Source organism: Neopelma chrysocephalum, unplaced genomic scaffold (genome assembly GCF_003984885.1).
Source record: "Neopelma chrysocephalum unplaced genomic scaffold, ASM398488v2 Primary Assembly neopelma1_119, whole genome shotgun sequence".
Lineage (NCBI taxonomy): Eukaryota > Metazoa > Chordata > Aves > Passeriformes > Pipridae > Neopelma > Neopelma chrysocephalum.
Window position 1 is genome coordinate 7,152,642 of NW_020897781.1, and position 16,788 is coordinate 7,169,429.

General features: G+C 42.4%; 1 protein-coding gene and 1 long non-coding RNA gene across 2 annotated transcripts in view; both read left to right on the forward strand.

Annotated features, from left to right (window-relative positions):
• ATP9A (ATPase phospholipid transporting 9A (putative)) overlaps positions 1-10,508 on the forward strand; it is a 54,216-nt gene extending 43,708 nt beyond the window's left edge. The window contains exons 22-28 of the mRNA XM_027697371.1: positions 120-184; positions 940-1,095; positions 2,250-2,314; positions 3,100-3,208; positions 4,480-4,537; positions 6,426-6,629; positions 7,802-10,508. Coding sequence (XP_027553172.1) covers positions 120-184; positions 940-1,095; positions 2,250-2,314; positions 3,100-3,208; positions 4,480-4,537; positions 6,426-6,629; positions 7,802-7,938 — 794 coding nt within the window. The 3' untranslated portion in view covers positions 7,939-10,508. The remainder of the gene's footprint in view (positions 1-119; positions 185-939; positions 1,096-2,249; positions 2,315-3,099; positions 3,209-4,479; positions 4,538-6,425; positions 6,630-7,801) is intronic.
• Positions 10,509-10,544: 36 nt separating this feature from the next.
• LOC113974404 lies at positions 10,545-12,831 on the forward strand. Its single transcript, XR_003536543.1, has 2 exons — positions 10,545-11,481; positions 11,543-12,831. It is a non-coding gene; the product is annotated as an uncharacterized LOC113974404 (long non-coding RNA).
• The last annotated feature ends 3,957 nt before the right edge of the window (positions 12,832-16,788 follow it).

Genomic DNA, 16,788 nt, shown 5'->3' on the forward strand with positions numbered 1-16,788 from the left:
TTTTGTGGGTAGGGTTAAATGTTTCTTGTCATAATACGGTCTGGTGCAGATGCCTTTGGTGGGATTGCAAGTTACCCTTGTTGCTTAACTCCCAATGTTGTTTGTGCTCTGTCCTGCAGGTGATGGAGGGAATGATGTTAGCATGATTCAGGAGGCTGACTGTGGGGTTGGAGTTGAAGGAAAGGTGAGATTACCTCATGTTTAATAAGAATTCCTATGGCTGGTTTGCAAGTAACTCTTAAATGAATCCTCAGAAATCTGTGCAAGAAAGTGCACAAGCTCCCACAAGAATAATCGTCAGAAAAATAGCCTTACCCTGAAAAATAATTTGGCTGTAAAGGAGACTACTGTGTAAGGGAGTTCAAATGCATTATTTGGTTCTTGGCAGAATCCCTGCATTTGGGCCATCATGGTTAGTTTTTGGGGTTTTAATCATGCATAGATACTCCAAATGCTGTAGTTATAATTACACTAATAGCATATACCCTACACGTACAATTAAAACCTGTTTAGGATACAAACTCTGGGTTAGAACTCTGGCTCCTGCACGTGGAGCTGCCTGGAGCGACGGGACAGGATTTGGCGGCAGTGACAGACTCTGCAGTGAGCCAAAACATTCACACTGAGGGAACTTTTGAGACTGAAAATTTGTGTTCAGAACTAACTCGATATCAGTGTCACGTTAACATACATGTTGTGAGTCATAATCCAGAGGGTTGCTTAAAATTGGAGGCCAAGGTTCAAATGGGAATTCTCATAGTTTTGCTTTTTGCTTAAAAACCACGGTGGAAGGCAGAAGTGCTGAGGTAATACTCTCCCTCACCTAATGTATTGCAAATATTCTTGGAAATTCTGTCAATAACTAAATAATAACACAGTATTGCTGTGTTTCCAGTAACGAAATGATCTCACTGTGCTTTTACTTGCTGTTGTTCACAGGAAGGAAAGCAGGCGTCACTCGCAGCCGATTTCTCTATCACTCAGTTTAAACATCTGGGTCGTTTGCTGATGGTGCACGGAAGGAACAGCTACAAGAGGTCTGCAGCCCTCAGTCAGTTTGTGATCCACAGGAGCCTGTGCATCAGCACAATGCAGGTGAATGGACTGCCATGAGGGTTTTTCCAAAGAAGGGATGAAAAAAGCCAAATCCTAAAGTAAAGGTCCGGTGTGTTTTGTTTTGGATGCAGTTATTTGTCCTGAAAATTTTCAAGGGTTGGAACTTAGGTTGTAACTTTGGCATGAAAACACAGTGTCAGTAACTTCTCCAAAACTGGACAAACAATATTCTACCTCAGAAAACACTGCTGTGTGCAGAGTGTCATCAGTGTTGTTTGGTAGTGCTTGGAAATGCACAAAATCAGAAGCAGGGAGATGCTCTCAAGGCTTCTGCTGAGTAAAGTGCACTTGTTTTCCAGGTGTGTTTTAACTTTGGTCTCTCACTGTTTGAAGGCCTTAGTTTTGATTTGGAATTCACACCTGTGCAGAGCCTCACTGCAACAAAAATGCGATTGCCAGTTGGCAGGGAGAGTTGAAAGAGATTTTAAAGAGTTTATGAGCCAAATTCTGTTCTTAGCTGTGGTGACTTGAGTGAAAGTTACAGTTAAGGACAGAGGTTACTCTTTGGAAGGTGCTATTTCCACACCACAGTGCACTGATACATTCCTTAAAAATTCTAAGTACTTTTTTGAGTGAATTACTTGATATGTTGGAGAAAGCTGGTTCTGCCCTCTTCCCTTTTTAGGATAAACACCTTGGAGAGGGATGCACGGAGACAGAAAGTTCAAACTCAGAGGACAGTCTAGCTAAAAAAAAAGAACAGAAAACAAACCTGTAACTTCTGCCAAAAAAAACCCAACTTGAACTCTTTGGAGTTTTGTATTAATGAGTGTTCACCCTTTTTTACATTGGGAAAGCATCATCCAGGCATAAATAAGGATACACCTGTCCTTCACAGCATCTAGATGGCTTTGATTGAACCAGTAGGCTTTGGAGGAAACTCTTTATGTTCTTTTCTGTGGAATTACATTACAAAAAGGTTTCCAGAACAGCTCTCCAGTGTTTGCTGTTAAATATAACTTCCATCCAAGATTTGCCTAGGAATAAAAAGGGTTGACATTACATTAGTCTGTCTTTGTTTCAGGAATTTGGAGAACCCACTGCAAGTATGTTCCCCTTTGAACAGAGTGTATTTTTAAGCTGTTACTTTTACTGCAATATCTTAGTACCTAAAAATCTCATTTCTTTTCTAGGCTGTTTTCTCATCAGTATTTTACTTTGCTTCAGTTCCTCTCTACCAAGGCTTCCTCATCATTGGGTAAGAGCTCACTTTTTTACTAATAGTGAGGAAACCTGTGCACAATGAGTAGATTTGTGCTAATTAACATTGTCCCTCTTCACTCTGTGTTTCACTGCACCACTCCAGGAGATGGATGTGATCCTTGTCCCCTCTCTGCTCCTCTGCTCTGAGCAAATGCAGTGCAGACACTTGTAGAAACCTTTCCAATAGGTGGTTTGTCACATTTGGAACATGTGAAGTAACCCATTCTCCAGGATCTGTTCCCTGGATCCCAGTAAAATGCAGAGGGACAGTTGTTATGGTGTGGTGCCTGCACAGCAGTGAGAGCCAGTGTCCAGCTCCTGACAGTGTCAGAAAGAGGGACAACCCAACCTCTTCAGCAGGAGGAGACAGTTCCTGTCTAAAATATGGGATTGCAGGTGTAATCCCAGTATGACTTTTTATACTTCTGAGTACTTAATTAAAAAAAAAAAAGGCAAATTCATCGTGTTTGGCTTCTGAGGCAAACAGAATCAAACCTGAACTGCAGAGCAGGTTTTGGGGTGAGGACAGGTCTGTCCTTGGCTCCATTAATAACCCAGTAACACCAGTTGCACCACTTGAACCAATCACCTGTGTGTGAGTGTTCCTGATCAAAAGTCACTCAAAAAGCCAATCCTGCAGCTTTGCCCTACATGAAAAACTCTGGTGTGTCCCCTTTGCAAGTTTTTATAATGTGTACATTATTTGGCACCTGAAGACTGGCATTTCTGTTTGCTCATCTACACCTGAGATAATTTACTTGTCTTCTACCTTCTTCCCAGGTACTCCACAATTTACACAATGTTTCCAGTGTTTTCTCTTGTCCTGGACAAGGATGTTAAATCTGAAGTTGCAATGTTGTACCCAGAGCTCTACAAAGATCTGCTTAAGGTGGGGGAGACTCTTGTTTGTCTGTTTTGGCTTAAGGCAAGGTCCCCATCTTGATTTGAAACTCTTTAAATGTGTAAAGTCAAATATATTGTCAAGAGATCCAGAGCTTTATTGGGCATTTTCAAGCAAAATTGTTTTAAAGGCAAATTTGAATTAACAGATAGAACCAGATTTCCTGGCAGATACTCATTGAATGCTACATGAAATTCAATTTATTAAAAATGGCTGGGGAAGTAGAAGTTCCATTCTGTGGGAAATTCTAAGGATTTAATATTACCATTTTGTTCCAAAATAAAGGGAAAAGAGAAATTGTCAGGGATTTGGAGCTATCCTGAAGGCAGAAAAAGGAATGAGGGGAAGGGATATGCTCATTTGATGGAGGGGGGGTTTCTATAGAGGTTCCTCCATAGAAATTTACCTTGAGGATGATCTAAAGGCACCTAAAGTTATGCTTGCTGTGCCATTTTTGTAGCTTTAGCATCAAAGTCATGTCCTTCTCCTCAGACAAAGAAAAGTTCATTTCATGTTTACCATAGAAATATCAGGCAGGTAAACCTTGCCTTAGGTTCCTTTTTATTTTTTATTCTTCCTCCCTGGAAAATGTTCTGAATAACTGGGATATGCAGCCTGGGAACATCTTTCTTAATTGAAGGAAAGGGTGGACTGAATCTTCAACAGATCCTTTCCCTCAAGGATTTCTGTTAAACAGATACTCTCAGAAGCAAAGCCTGTTTTTCCAGCAACCTCAATAAGTCTCCATCTGGTTTCACTTGTATGTTGTCTCTTATGTCATAAACCACTAATTCTTCAACCATCCTTAGGCCTGGTCTAAACATAGGGGTTTTTTGTACTGGTATAGCTGTGTTGGCTGGAGATGCTTTTTTTAAAACCTATCTGCCTTCAATATGATGGTGATTTGTGTGTGTCTAGAAAAATAATATCAATACATTCACGTATATGTGTGTACACACATCTCATATTTCACAGTACAGTGACTAAACTCCTGAGACATCTTTGCAGTGAATTAACTGTGTGTGCAGTGAGGACGAGGCTGTGCTGTGTGAGCAGTTGAGTTCCATAGTCCCAGGCCTCCTTCGTGCACCCGCAAAAATGAGAACAGAGTAACTCAAGGCTGGTTGATTTGTTTTATTTATTTTTTTTTCCCCAAATCATCTTCAAATTCTGTTTTATTAATTTCTGAGTTGATCTGTAAGTGACTGTTCATGAAAGAAAACCCCAATGGAGCTTTGTCTTCTTTCCCCCCCCCCCAGGGACGACCGTTGTCATACAAAACGTTTTTAATATGGGTCTTAATAAGCATCTATCAAGGTAAGAAATTAACGTCTGCTTGTGCCTTGAGATGTTTTAATGTGTCTGAATATCTAATTTTTGGTATTGCAGGAAGTTAAGTAAGGCATGAAGTGAATTTCACAAAGTGTCCTTGTGATAATGAATTTTTTTTTTCTCAGAAAGTGTTGGTAGCGTTACTAAAGGAAAAAATTATCTAAAATCTAATATTGGCAGCAGTTTGTCAATCCTGTTCTAGACAGAGATGTAGAAGTTCAAACCATCATTGGAACCACCATCCTTTGTGATTTTGTGCAAGTTCCTTTCAGAGCTGTAATTGCTCCAGCAGTAAAGTAGAGCTTATGGCTCTCCCCTTCTTTTGAAAAATCTCAAATCTAGAGATTTTGTCAAATCTCGAGATTTTGCAGGTTATTGCCAACATGCAAAATCCAGCATCTGTAGCTTCTGATTTTACTCAAAACCTGTTTAATGGAAGTGGCAATAGTTCTGGTTGCTTCACAACCATCTGTACTGAAGGGTTAGAGTAGAGCTCAGGTTCTTGATCATATCCCATACACTCTACTTAAGCTGCTAAAGCATTAAAGTAAATGCCTTAATTAAAGTGCATCTATTTTCCAAAATGTAGTAATGGGGGTATATGTCTAAGAAGGTCTTTTCTTTAATTTTGTCCTTTTTTCTGTGAAGTAACCTTAAACTCAAATACTTTCTAAAAGTGTGAATCAGGGAATTGTGGAAAACATGTCAATAACATGGAGCTAAAAGATAAAATGGCAATATTTCTTGTTTTCCAAAACTCCTTTGTCAACAGGAGTTGGAACAATGGGTCAAAATAAGCAGATAATTGTTATGGATTTAATTGATATTGTCCTCCTCAGCAGGGAGTGAATCCAAGAACATAAAATCTCTGTTGGCTTTATTTTCTGAAATCTATCACAGTGCAGTCCCACAACAGGGATCATGGTCTCCTGGTGCTGAATAACACAGTGGCAAAGCCAAAGCATTGATAGAACACTCACAAGTGGTGGACAGCTAAAGCCAGAGGGTGATGCATGGAGGGAAAGATTCCTCCTTGAGCTAAGACCACTATCTGGTTACAGTGTTTGGTTAAAGTGACTTCACTTGCAAAGTGCTCGATAACCAGAAAACAGCAGGCCAAACAATTGGGCTGGTTGCTAGCAGAGATGAGCCTGACCAAAAACTTGAGCAGCCCTAAATTTTGGAAAGTTCACAGCTGGATTTGAACTTTGTGGCTCGAGCTCTAGTGACTTGCAGGTTTTCCCTTGCCCGTGTGATGGATGTTGGTGTGGATTACTCATGCTGCTAACATGAGTTATTTGTGCAGGTGGCCATGCAGGGCTGTGAGTGTTCCAGAATGGGAGCACGAACAATGCCTCATTAACAGAGCTTTCATGTGTGCTCCTTTTGGGGGGGAAGTGTGAAGGGGAGAGATCTTGGTCCAAGCAGCGCAAAGAGAGGCTCACTTGTATCCAGTGAGCTTTTCAGCACCTTGCTTACATCTTGGCACTGAGGCAATGCAGTAGGTTTTAGAAGAATTTGATATATTTTAGCTTCTGAGTAGTGACCAATTGCTTTTCTGGGAGGATAGAGTTTCCTGATGTTAGAGATCTCCAGTTGCCAAAGCAGAGTGTATTAATTTCCTATCTACATATGTCTATGAATATGAGAGACTGACATAAAAGTTTTGGTACCTCTGCTGTAACTTTTCCCTATCTTCTCATCAGTTCTTTCTCCTAAATAGTAACTGATTTGTTGTCATTACATTCATCAGGTTTCATGAAAAACACTGTCAATATATGATTATGTTTCAGCGTTTCCAAGACCTAACAGTGGGGTTTAGAGCTTAGCCTGGTGTTTGACTCAAATCCTGAACTGTTCCCTTCCCTTGCAGGTAGCATCATCATGTATGGAGCACTGCTCCTCTTTGAATCCGAGTTTGTCCACATTGTTGCCATTTCCTTCACGTCCCTGATTCTCACCGAGTTACTGATGGTGGCCCTGACGATCCAGACGTGGCACTGGCTCATGATAGTGGCTGAGCTGCTCAGTCTCTCCTGCTACATCGCTTCCCTGGTCTTCTTACACGAGTTTATTGGTAAGCTTAACATCTTCCCTCCCATCAATTCATGGTCTTGGGTAGGAACAGGACTGTGAAGAGCTGAATTGAGCAACATGTTGTTGATGGAGCCAACAAGTAGGTACAATGATAGTGGTACTATGATAAGTTCTGTGTGATTTGAAGGCACTTGGAAGACATTTTATGGTTCCTTTCCATAGCAAAATGCTAGGGGAGGTAAAGGTGGTCAGCAGACTGCTGCCCAGCAAATCTCATCCATCCTTTGAACTCCACCACACATCAGCTGTCTCATGTGCCAGTGATCTTTATTTCCATTTGGGAACTGAACTTGAGGTTACAGATTGAAGCCTCTGCTGTTGGATTGAAAGATTTAGTCTTTTAAACTGGGTGAGAAAGCTGCCTCCTAAAATGTACCTTCTTTAATCTGTTCATTGGGGCCCTTCTCTTATGGGTTTGGTTGTTGTTGATTTTTTAGTTGTCTGAAACAGAGCTAATCCTTTTCCCTGGCTAGAGGAAAAAAGGTGAGGAATTCCTGATTCTCCCAATAACTGTCTAGTTGCAAATATCAGACCCACAGGGCTTGTTCCAGTGTTCCTTCAGGAACCACAAGATGTCACTACTTCTTCCGTAAAGCTCCTTCCTAACTCTGAAGGCAGCCAGCACAACTTCCCAATGGGCTGGATTTGCCTCTCTTGGATTTGGTTATACCACCTCCATTTTGAGTGAGGCTTTGACTATTTTTGCAGAGATTCTGAGGTATTCTGAGTCAAGAGATGTGTTTGCTGGGCTACCAGCCAAGTAGCGGAGGGCAGCTCCCAGACAAGGAGTCCTTTGCACTGCCAGGAGATGGATGGGCCTGTTTCAGGTGGGGTATGTGAGGGCAGTTACCCATGAGGAGTCACATCCCTTTCAGCCCTTTGCACCCTCTGCACTTCATGTTTCTGCATCTTTTGTGGAAAACAAGGGCAGGAGAGCGAGGAACCAGGTATTGTATGAGCTTTGAACTTGAGTGTGGAGGTGAGGCATTTTTGAGAAAAATCAGAATGGCCTGGGTTGGAAGGGATGTTAAAGATTATCTAGTTCCAACCCTCTGCCATAGGCAGAAATAAGTGTTGGTAGATCCTTTTCTGCACCTCTTCCCAGAATGAACTTTCCGTCTTGGCTGACTTTGTGCTCTTTTCCTTACACAGATGTTTACTTCATTGCGACTTTGTCATTCTTGTGGAAGGTCACCGTCATCACTCTGGTGAGCTGCCTTCCCCTCTACGTCCTCAAGTACCTGAGGAGAAGGTTTTCTCCCCCAAGCTACTCGAAGCTTACATCCTAGGGCTGCTCTCCCTGCACACCAGAGACAGACATTGCCCGTGGCTGAGAGACAAAACCCTGTAGTTGTTCCTATAACGAGTACATCCAATATTTGCATCTGGATCATGTGGTAATCTCTGTTACCTGCTGCTTTATTGAAAAAGACTCCACAACTACCGTGAACAGAAACCTGACAATGAAAGGGAGTGTTCTGAGAGTGGAGGCACTTGTTAGTTCATCCAGTTCTTGTCACTTTTGTTCCACTTAACTGGGGTCAAACGCATGTAACTGAGATGGCGATGGGTTTCTCTTGCATGGTTAAAAGTCTGTGAAAGCTGCTAACTGACCTTGGGATTTACATTTGACAATTTTTAAGTGACTTTTTAAAAGTCTCTGTGCTGTTCTTTGCATTGTGTTATGTTGTTTTATATTGTTTGTCTTTTTTTACATTCTTTTTACATCTTGGAAATCCCTTAATGTAGGTGATGCACTGTACTGCTGACAGCTGATCCCTGATTTATGGCATGCTGGTTCCAGAACGGGGCTCCAGCATGTCGGATCTACACACACATGAGAATCTGAACCTGGTTGAGATTTTCCTTCAGTTGAAATGTGGTCACCCCAGTGATTTTGGAGGTATCCAGCCATTGATAAATGATAGTCCAAAATGAGGAAACTCAGTTTTGTTTAGCTTTTGTGCTTCCTGTTAAAAGGAGCTGGTGACATAATAGCTTTACTCTGTATTTATTTGTGTAGGAGAAAATTATCTAAACTAAAGCAAATCCTCTTTGGAACAGAAATTTGCAGTTGATCATACTTGAAATGTGTCGACAACGTGAGAAGAGGCTCGTACTGTTCTGCAGACAATGTGGCAGACGTGTCTTGAATCCTTGGAGACTGAAAGGAGAGGTCACAGAGCTGCTACTCCTCACAGCTACACGAAATCTGTTTCCTGTTAGGGTGAAACTGAGGATGAGCTGCAAATAAGCTGAGCCACTCCTAGGTGGGTGTTGTTAATGACATACTCCCTGCAGAGAGGCAGTTTTTGGAACCTTGCACTTGCTTTGCTCTGAAAACCAAACTTGAGTTGCAGGAGTGGGTTCATACAAAGGCGTTGGGCTCGTGTGCAGAGCAAATTCACGGATTATTAATTTTCAGAAATTAAACTCAATGAGTTCTGGTGTTATGATTAACTTTGGCCCACATTATAATATGATGAGGAGAGCAACACATGCTCGGGCTTCTCAGGAGAAGGACGGAGAGTTACAAGAACCTTTTAGGGTTGTGTTCATGCATCAAACATGGATGAGCTTTTAGTGGCAGCCATCCTCATCTAAAGGCTGTTTAGTCTGGGCTAAATTAGTTGCTTGCTGTCTTGTTCCCACATCATAAAAACCATGGTTGGAGCTGGCACTGCTTGGCGCCGCTGGGAGTCGGTTGCACAGGAGAGGCAGAGCCCAGAGCTGAGCTCCCTTCTCCAATCTCAAGGCACAGCCCAGAGGTCTCACTTCTCCCATCACAAGGAAAGCCTTCCAGGTCAGGGCCACTGTGTTGCTGTGAGGTGCAGAAGCTCCCTGGTCATCTCTGTGCCACATTGAACCTCTTTAAAGGGCTGCCAGCTTCTGCTGCCATTGCTACAGGCATTCACTGTCTCAAGCTGCACAGTGCTGCATTAAAAGGTCTGATGTGAAAATTGGTGGAAAATGGGAATGTTGTTCTAAAAGAGTCTGTGTTGGCCCATCGTGGTGTGTCTCGAATTTTCAGATCTAAGATAGCTGTGGCTTGTGTGGTTGATGTGTGGCAGTTGCTCCAGGGAATGTTTTGCTCAACCTGACCTGCCTTCCTTGCTCTTAGCTCCTGTGAATAAATATCAAAGGGGAGGGGAAGCAAGTTCCAGAAGTTTTAGAAAAAAATTGGATGTGTTTCATAATGCACGTGGCTTGGGGTGAGAGGAAGGTGCAAGTCTGTATGAGCTTGTTGTTTCATGTGGGGGAAACCCTCTTGATTTAGAAAAGTAGGTTTCAAAATCCTTCAGGAATAGGGACAGAGAACACTTTTTAACACACTGATTTTTCTTGTGTGCCAGTCTTCCAGTTAGGCTCTGGACTGAAGTCCTTATAGATAACAACTTCAGAAACACCCTGCTGGCTAAGAAAAGCTAATTCTTGGTATTCGCCTTTTCATAATATTCTGAAAATTTGCCTTTTTCCTTCTCCTCTAATATCTTTTTCCTAAAAGTAGTAATCATATACATTTCTACTTATTTGATTCTCAAGTTCATGTTGGGAAAAGCCCTAGAAGTCCAGCACTCCCAGTGATTTGCGTTGTGGAGGAAAAGCAGTGCCTGAACAGCCCATCTAGGGGGAGTTGGGCCTTAACAGCCTGTTGTGAATTATCCCACTTTGCCAAAAAGATCCTTAACGTTGTCTTTATTGTGACTTGCTACAGCTCCTGGGTAATGTCGGCCCTGCCGCTGTTCTGGACTCCCCAGGCAGCATTTCACAGAATCACAAAATCACAGAATGGTTTGGGTTGGGAGGGACCTTAAAGCTCATCCAGTCCCACCCCTGCCATGGGCAGGGACACCTTCCACTAGCCCAGGTTGCTCCAAGCCCCATCCAACCTGACCCTGGACACTTCCAGGGATGGGGCAGCCACAGCTTCTCTGGGCAACCTGTGCCAGGGTCTCCCCACCCTCACAGAGAACAATTTCTTCCTAACATTCAGTGTAATTTAAGTAGGTTTAAGTACAAGAACCAAGGATTTCTTTTGGCCTAATGTGTGACTGAGCAGTCCAGTCCCTCTGGCTGTTGGTGAACACCCTCAGCACCTGTCAGTGTCCAGCCCTGTCCCTTCTCACATGTGTTAGTGCTCAAACATCCTGCAGCAACAACAGTGCCATGCTACTGTGTGTAAATATTTGAGATGTGTGTATGGTAGAATTCACTGTTTCCTGAAGTCAATACAGTTTACACTGAGTGGACCATATTTGCAAACTATTAGCTCACACCAAGAAAGGGAGTGAATTGTGATTTCTTTTATATTTATTGAATCATAACTTTAATAACACACATTTAGTGGAATTGATAATGATCCATAGCTGTGTTTTGGGGTGCAGATTATGTTCCTTTGCAGCTCATGTTTTTGCACGAGGTTGTAAATCCAGGAAGTAATTGCTGTCTGGATACACACTGAATTTTTAAAAGCAATCAGAAAACTAAAACTGCCATCTAAAAAACAGCAGGAAAGAGGAATGCTTCTATTTTTCAAGTTTAGCACTTTATGTTTGCAATCTATTTCTCTTAAGTTATTTAAAAATGTTTTTAAAAGCAAAGTTTAATACGTATGTTCATATTTACTGTACATTGGAATAAATGGATTCTCTGCTGGAATTTTAATCTTTTCCTCTAGTAGGCTCATAATTTGTACTTTTTGAGAGTGAAGTATTGTTTTCTTCTTCTGTATAGTATCTGGTTTGTAGCCTTAGTGTTCTTACTATTCCTTTATTTGTCTGGTTTATGTAGCAGTTTATATCTAACTCTTGTGCTTTGGGACTGTGCTCCAGGTGACGCTGTAGGGTTGGGTGTGTGTTCCCCACCTTGTGCTCCTGCTTCCCATGGCTCCAGGTGATGCTGTAGGGTTGGGTGTGTGTCCCACCTTGTGCTCCTGCTTCCCATGGCTCCAGGTGATGCTGTAGGGTTGGGGGTGTGTCCCACCTTGTGCTCCTGCTTCCCTGCTGTAGGGAAGCCAGTGCTCTGTGCTGAGCTGCCGTGGTGGTGAGTTAATGTGTAGATTTTCTGACACAAAGTGTTTTTTTTCTAGCCTTTCTGCAATAATTCCACATGTGTCACAACCCTCTTAATCTCTTTTTTTCCCCCTTTATCTCCGGATTTGTTTCCTCCATAGTGCTGGTCCTGTTCATCTGTGCAAACATTCATTTCACTCAGCTCATGGCACAATAGAAACAACGTTCTTTGTTCAACAGCAGCAGCTTAAATCTGTGCAGGGTCTTATCAGAAGTGGGCTGAGGAGTGATGAGTGACATCCCTGGTGTCCCCTTGGGGTTGAGAACTGTGTGCTGAGGGCTGTAGCTGTGGCTGGGCCAAATTGAGCAGCACCAAGGGTGTTTCTCTGTGGTCTCCTGAGCTCTCACAGTGAAATGCCGGGACAGCCTCCCTCGTCCTCTGTAGTTGCTGGGGGGAGTTTTGCTGTAGTTGAGCTGGGTTTGTCAGGGAGCCCCAGAGAGCCAGGTGTGTGAATCCCTGAAGCTGCTCTTTTGGCTTTATCTGTTGAAGAAAGCTGCTGCAGCCTCTGATGCATCATAAATCCCTGGTTTGCAAAGTAGTGCCCTGAACCAGGGATAGGAGCTCACCGTCCCGAGGTCTGTGCAGGGAACTGTTCCCATGGGATTGGGTTCATCTCCACAATTGCTGGGGCCAGTCCAGTGCCCACTTCAGCATGAGCTGAATGGGCTCTTTTATTTATTATTAGTTATTTATAAGTATTATACTTATTATATACTTATTTCATAAGTATTAAACTATGATTTGCATGAGATCCTGGGTTTCACAGCTTTGCCAATATGGTCCATTACTACTGCCTACGACAACTTGTGTACTTATATGCCTTTGAGAACATTTTTAATTGTTAAAATTGTTTTAAAAAATCAATGTTAAGTTAATTTAATTTTTAATGGGGAAATGGATTCTGGTGTCAAAATGGTATTTACTGTGATGCCGATGTTTTGTACCTGTCATCTAGTTAAACAACGTGTAAATACTCTTGAGTCAAGAGAAATATGAATGCCAATTATTTATTGTTCTGTGGAGTTATATGTTGCAGATGTGTAAGAACTTAAAAGGGAATGTTGTAAAACAAGGTGGAAAAATAAATTTTATGCAACTTCTTTACTTCATCCATGTATGATGCACCTGGTTAGTCGTGGCATGATCAGTCCCAGATGTGTGCAGATGGAATTTTCAGGATCTAGGGCAAGTTGCATTGTGGCCCTTTAGTTTGTTTGTGTGGGAAATGCATATCCAAGGCACGATCAGTGTTTTGTGCTGATCAGTGTAGAGCTGCTTCCTTAAATTCAGATTTCTGAGAGTCTTAAGTTGCTGCTGGTACCCACTGCTGTTAGGAGAAAGCCTTTCATTTGAAACATAGATATTTGCAGCTCTTGGAACAGCAATGATGCAATAGGAACAGCTATTTTTGGAATGTTCTCATCACTTGAACATTTGATTAAGTGACTGGCTCGACACAAGAGCAGTCCCAGGGCCAGGGCTGGCTGCCCCAACACGGGGTCAGAAATGGGGGAGAGGCAGGAGTTTAACATGGAATATTGTCCACTGGGGAAGTGTCCATAATGTTGATTACGAACACAGTACAACAGTTTTCTACCAAAAATGTGATAGAGCCATAAACACTTAAAAAAAAAAAAGAAAATTAAAAATGGAATTGGGTAAAGTAAATCTCTAACTTGGGAGACTGTTTAATGAAAGCAGTGATAAACTCTCCCTCAGATCATTAAACATCTGTAAAAGTGTTTATTTTAGATTCCATTGGACACAGATGCCCTTTTTCAGGATTAACTTTTTTTTTATAAAATAGTTAATGCAAATATTAAATAAACAATTTTTGTGATGTTTGCACACATCAAATGAATGGTGCAGACTCCAGAAATTACAGGAACAGACTTTGCTCCCAAGTGTTACCAATTTCCCACTCTAAATGGGTTACATAAGCCCTAGTTAGTGGTTCTTTTAATTTATGGATGGTTTCTTTTTAATGGTGAAATGTGTAATTAAAAAAAGCTAGAAATAGTTTTTCTAAACTCACTCTGGAAGGGGAAGGAGAATTTCAGCAATTTTTTTTTTTCACCCAAACATTGCATAATAGTAGAAATGTCAAAGATTTCCATGGGGTTTCATTTCATTCTTCATGTGGCTGTGGTCATACAAGAAGTTTGAACGCTGCAGGGGTTGGCAGATTTTTGGAAGAGCACGCATCCTGGGATAAGTTTTCAGCCTGGGCTTTACCAGAGGATGCCAGTGCCCTTGTTTTTCAAATTGTGGTTGTATTCTACACAAGTGTGTCTTTTTTTTTTCTCTCCCCTTTTTTCTCCTGAAAAAAAGAAGAAGGAATAGGTGCTGGCTGTAATTGGGTGTCTGACTCTGGCCCTGTGCCTTACGTGTTGTATGGAGCTGTACAGAGGTTTTCCTGTACCATAAACTATTTGGAGAGAAGAAAACTTGGTCGACCTGCTCTGTCTTCAACCCCTGATGGCCCAAGTCATGGCAGCTGCAAACCTACACTGCCCCTTGTCCCCTGCATTCCTGTGGTGTTAAATATTGTTGTGATAAATGTTCACTAGAGAAAGGGAACTGCTCCTGTTCCCCTTTCACAGGTAGGAGAGAACCTGTGGTCTGGGCTGTCCCCACAGTCCATGGCAGAGCATGGAATGCAGAACAAGATTCACATTTTCACCATTAGACTTTCTCTGCACCATAAGTGTTGGAGTCAATTGTATAGGAGAGTTACTTATTGCACAGAGTATTCAGATATCTGGCTTTAAATTAAGAATGTGATTGCAGGTTTCAAAAAACCCTGTCCTTATGATTTGGAGTATTGATAAACCCCAATGCAAGAAATTCGCTGCAGATCCACATTCCATCTGTGTTAAATATTCTGCAACTGCCTGTGGGAGTGGAGAGTTTGAGCGTGAGCAGCAGCTGGCTGCAGAAAAGGCACCACTCCAACTGCACAGGTAATCCAGGGAAAAACTTTGTGTGGCACCAGTTACCAGCAGCACCGAGTCCTGCTCCAGCACCTGCTTAAGACCAGTTTCAAAGCTGGTGCTGTGGCTCCCTTAGGGCATGAGGTGCATTTTCTGGCCTTAAAGCTCTCTGGGTTCTGTGGGGCTCTGTAGGTTACGTGGTGGATCTCTGAATTTTAGCAGCTTGTAATTAAAGTTATAGATGATCAGCATCTTGCAGGATCTGGCCTTCAGAAGAATGTCCTTCCCTCTGCTGCTCTTCATCCCTTCATGGCCCAAGACCCAAGTGTTACTGAGTGAGTGGGTTACAAAAAAGGGGCTTTAAAATCATTGCATTCCCACTTTAAAGCCTCCCGCTCTTGGCTTGCTGGAATTGTCCACGTAAGGAAGAATATTGTCTGCTGTTCAGATTCCCTCTCAGAAAGAAGTAGTAACAAGAACAATCTGTGCAAAAGAATTTAGCACATTAAAGATGGGGGTAATAGTCATTCTCATTTGTCCTTTTATGTGAAACAGATTTTATTTTAAATGTACACTCTGAGTAGCTTAACCATATCCAGAAACTTGTTTACCAGGGTAAAAGTAGAATTACCCACAGTATAAATTAAGAGCATGAGAAGAGGTGAGTTGATTGTAGCGAGTGATTCTGCTCAGTCAGCTCAGCAGTACCCCCTGAGCACACCCTGGTGGGCACTGGGGAGCAGGGATGTCCTGTGCTCGTGTTTTCAGCAGATTTGCTCATGTGTTTCACATCTGCTCTGCAAAAGCTGTGCTGAGGTGTTACATTTCTGTGCCGTGGGCACGGATCTGTCCTGGGCTGCATCTGCTGGGTTTGGGACGTGTCACAGGTACAACAGCAGATTCCACCAACCTGTGGCTTGTCCAAAAGTGAAGCCACTTGCTATTGATCAGGATTCTTATTTAAATTGAGAACAACCCACTTGCCAGTGACACTTTTACATAAAACGCCCTGTAGTGGTCTCACTGAAGCACATTCCTTGCTCCACGGAAATGGTGTAACTGCCATGGGAAGAAACAGCACTTGGAAATGCTGTGGGAAAGGCAAGGGATGATGCCCACAGAGGCAGGATCCCTATGCACCTCTGTAAATTTGAGATTAAGGTTTGGAATCAAAGGCCCATTTGTGAGGATCAGTATTCCCTCTGTCAGACAGTGTCTCCCCTCCAGTGCAGTGGGTTCCAGTGAATCACCAGCACAGGCAGAGCCATCCCTGTCACTGCACAGGAAGGTTCCCCATGTGAATTGTCTCTCTTGGGTGGGCCAGGGGGACAGTTTGGGACAGGGACCTTGAATGGGTTGTGCTTACAATGTTTTTATTGCTTTGATCTTGTTCCAACAGTTAAAAGACAGGCCCCATTGAGGAGAGCTGGAAACTAATGCTGGCTCCTCTCCTTACCTCTGTTTGTCTGTGTCTATGGTAAGTAAAATCCCTGGAGAAGAGAAAGTGCAGATCCTGCTTTAAACCAATCTATCATTGTCTGCTGTGAGCTTCTCCAAAGAAGCATTTATCAATTATTGTTTGCAGTGTGGCACAGGAACTCAGACCTTCTCTACCCTGATAGCTGGGCTGTAAAATGAAAAAAAACCCCACAAATTCTAAAAGGCCAAGGTTAGATGTTCTCAATCCTTCATCTATCTCACTTTCTCCAGGTATGTCTCTTTCAATCTTTGGTATCCATTTGTTTATTTGTCAAGAGGCATTGCTGCCTCTTATCTGGATCCAGATAAATTAACCAAAGTGACTTTACATTTTAGGCTGAAACTAGTGCCAGAATTTCTCAGGTGACAATCGGTAGACTAAAGTTTGATTCGAAGCTACCCAGTTTTGCCTCTAGGAAGTCTCAAGCCTCCTGCTGATCAGATTTTGATATCTGATCTTTCCTAGAAACAATCCAGAAAACAAATTATCTAAGTGAAATCTTTATTTTCAACACTAACCCATAAGGAGAAAATCTTTCCCAAATCAGATGGAATGTGAGCATTGTGTTGGTATCTCAGTGCAAGACCTATGGCTACTGTAAATGAACAGGTCACACTCACCCACCCCCTCGCACAACCATTGGGTTTTGTTCA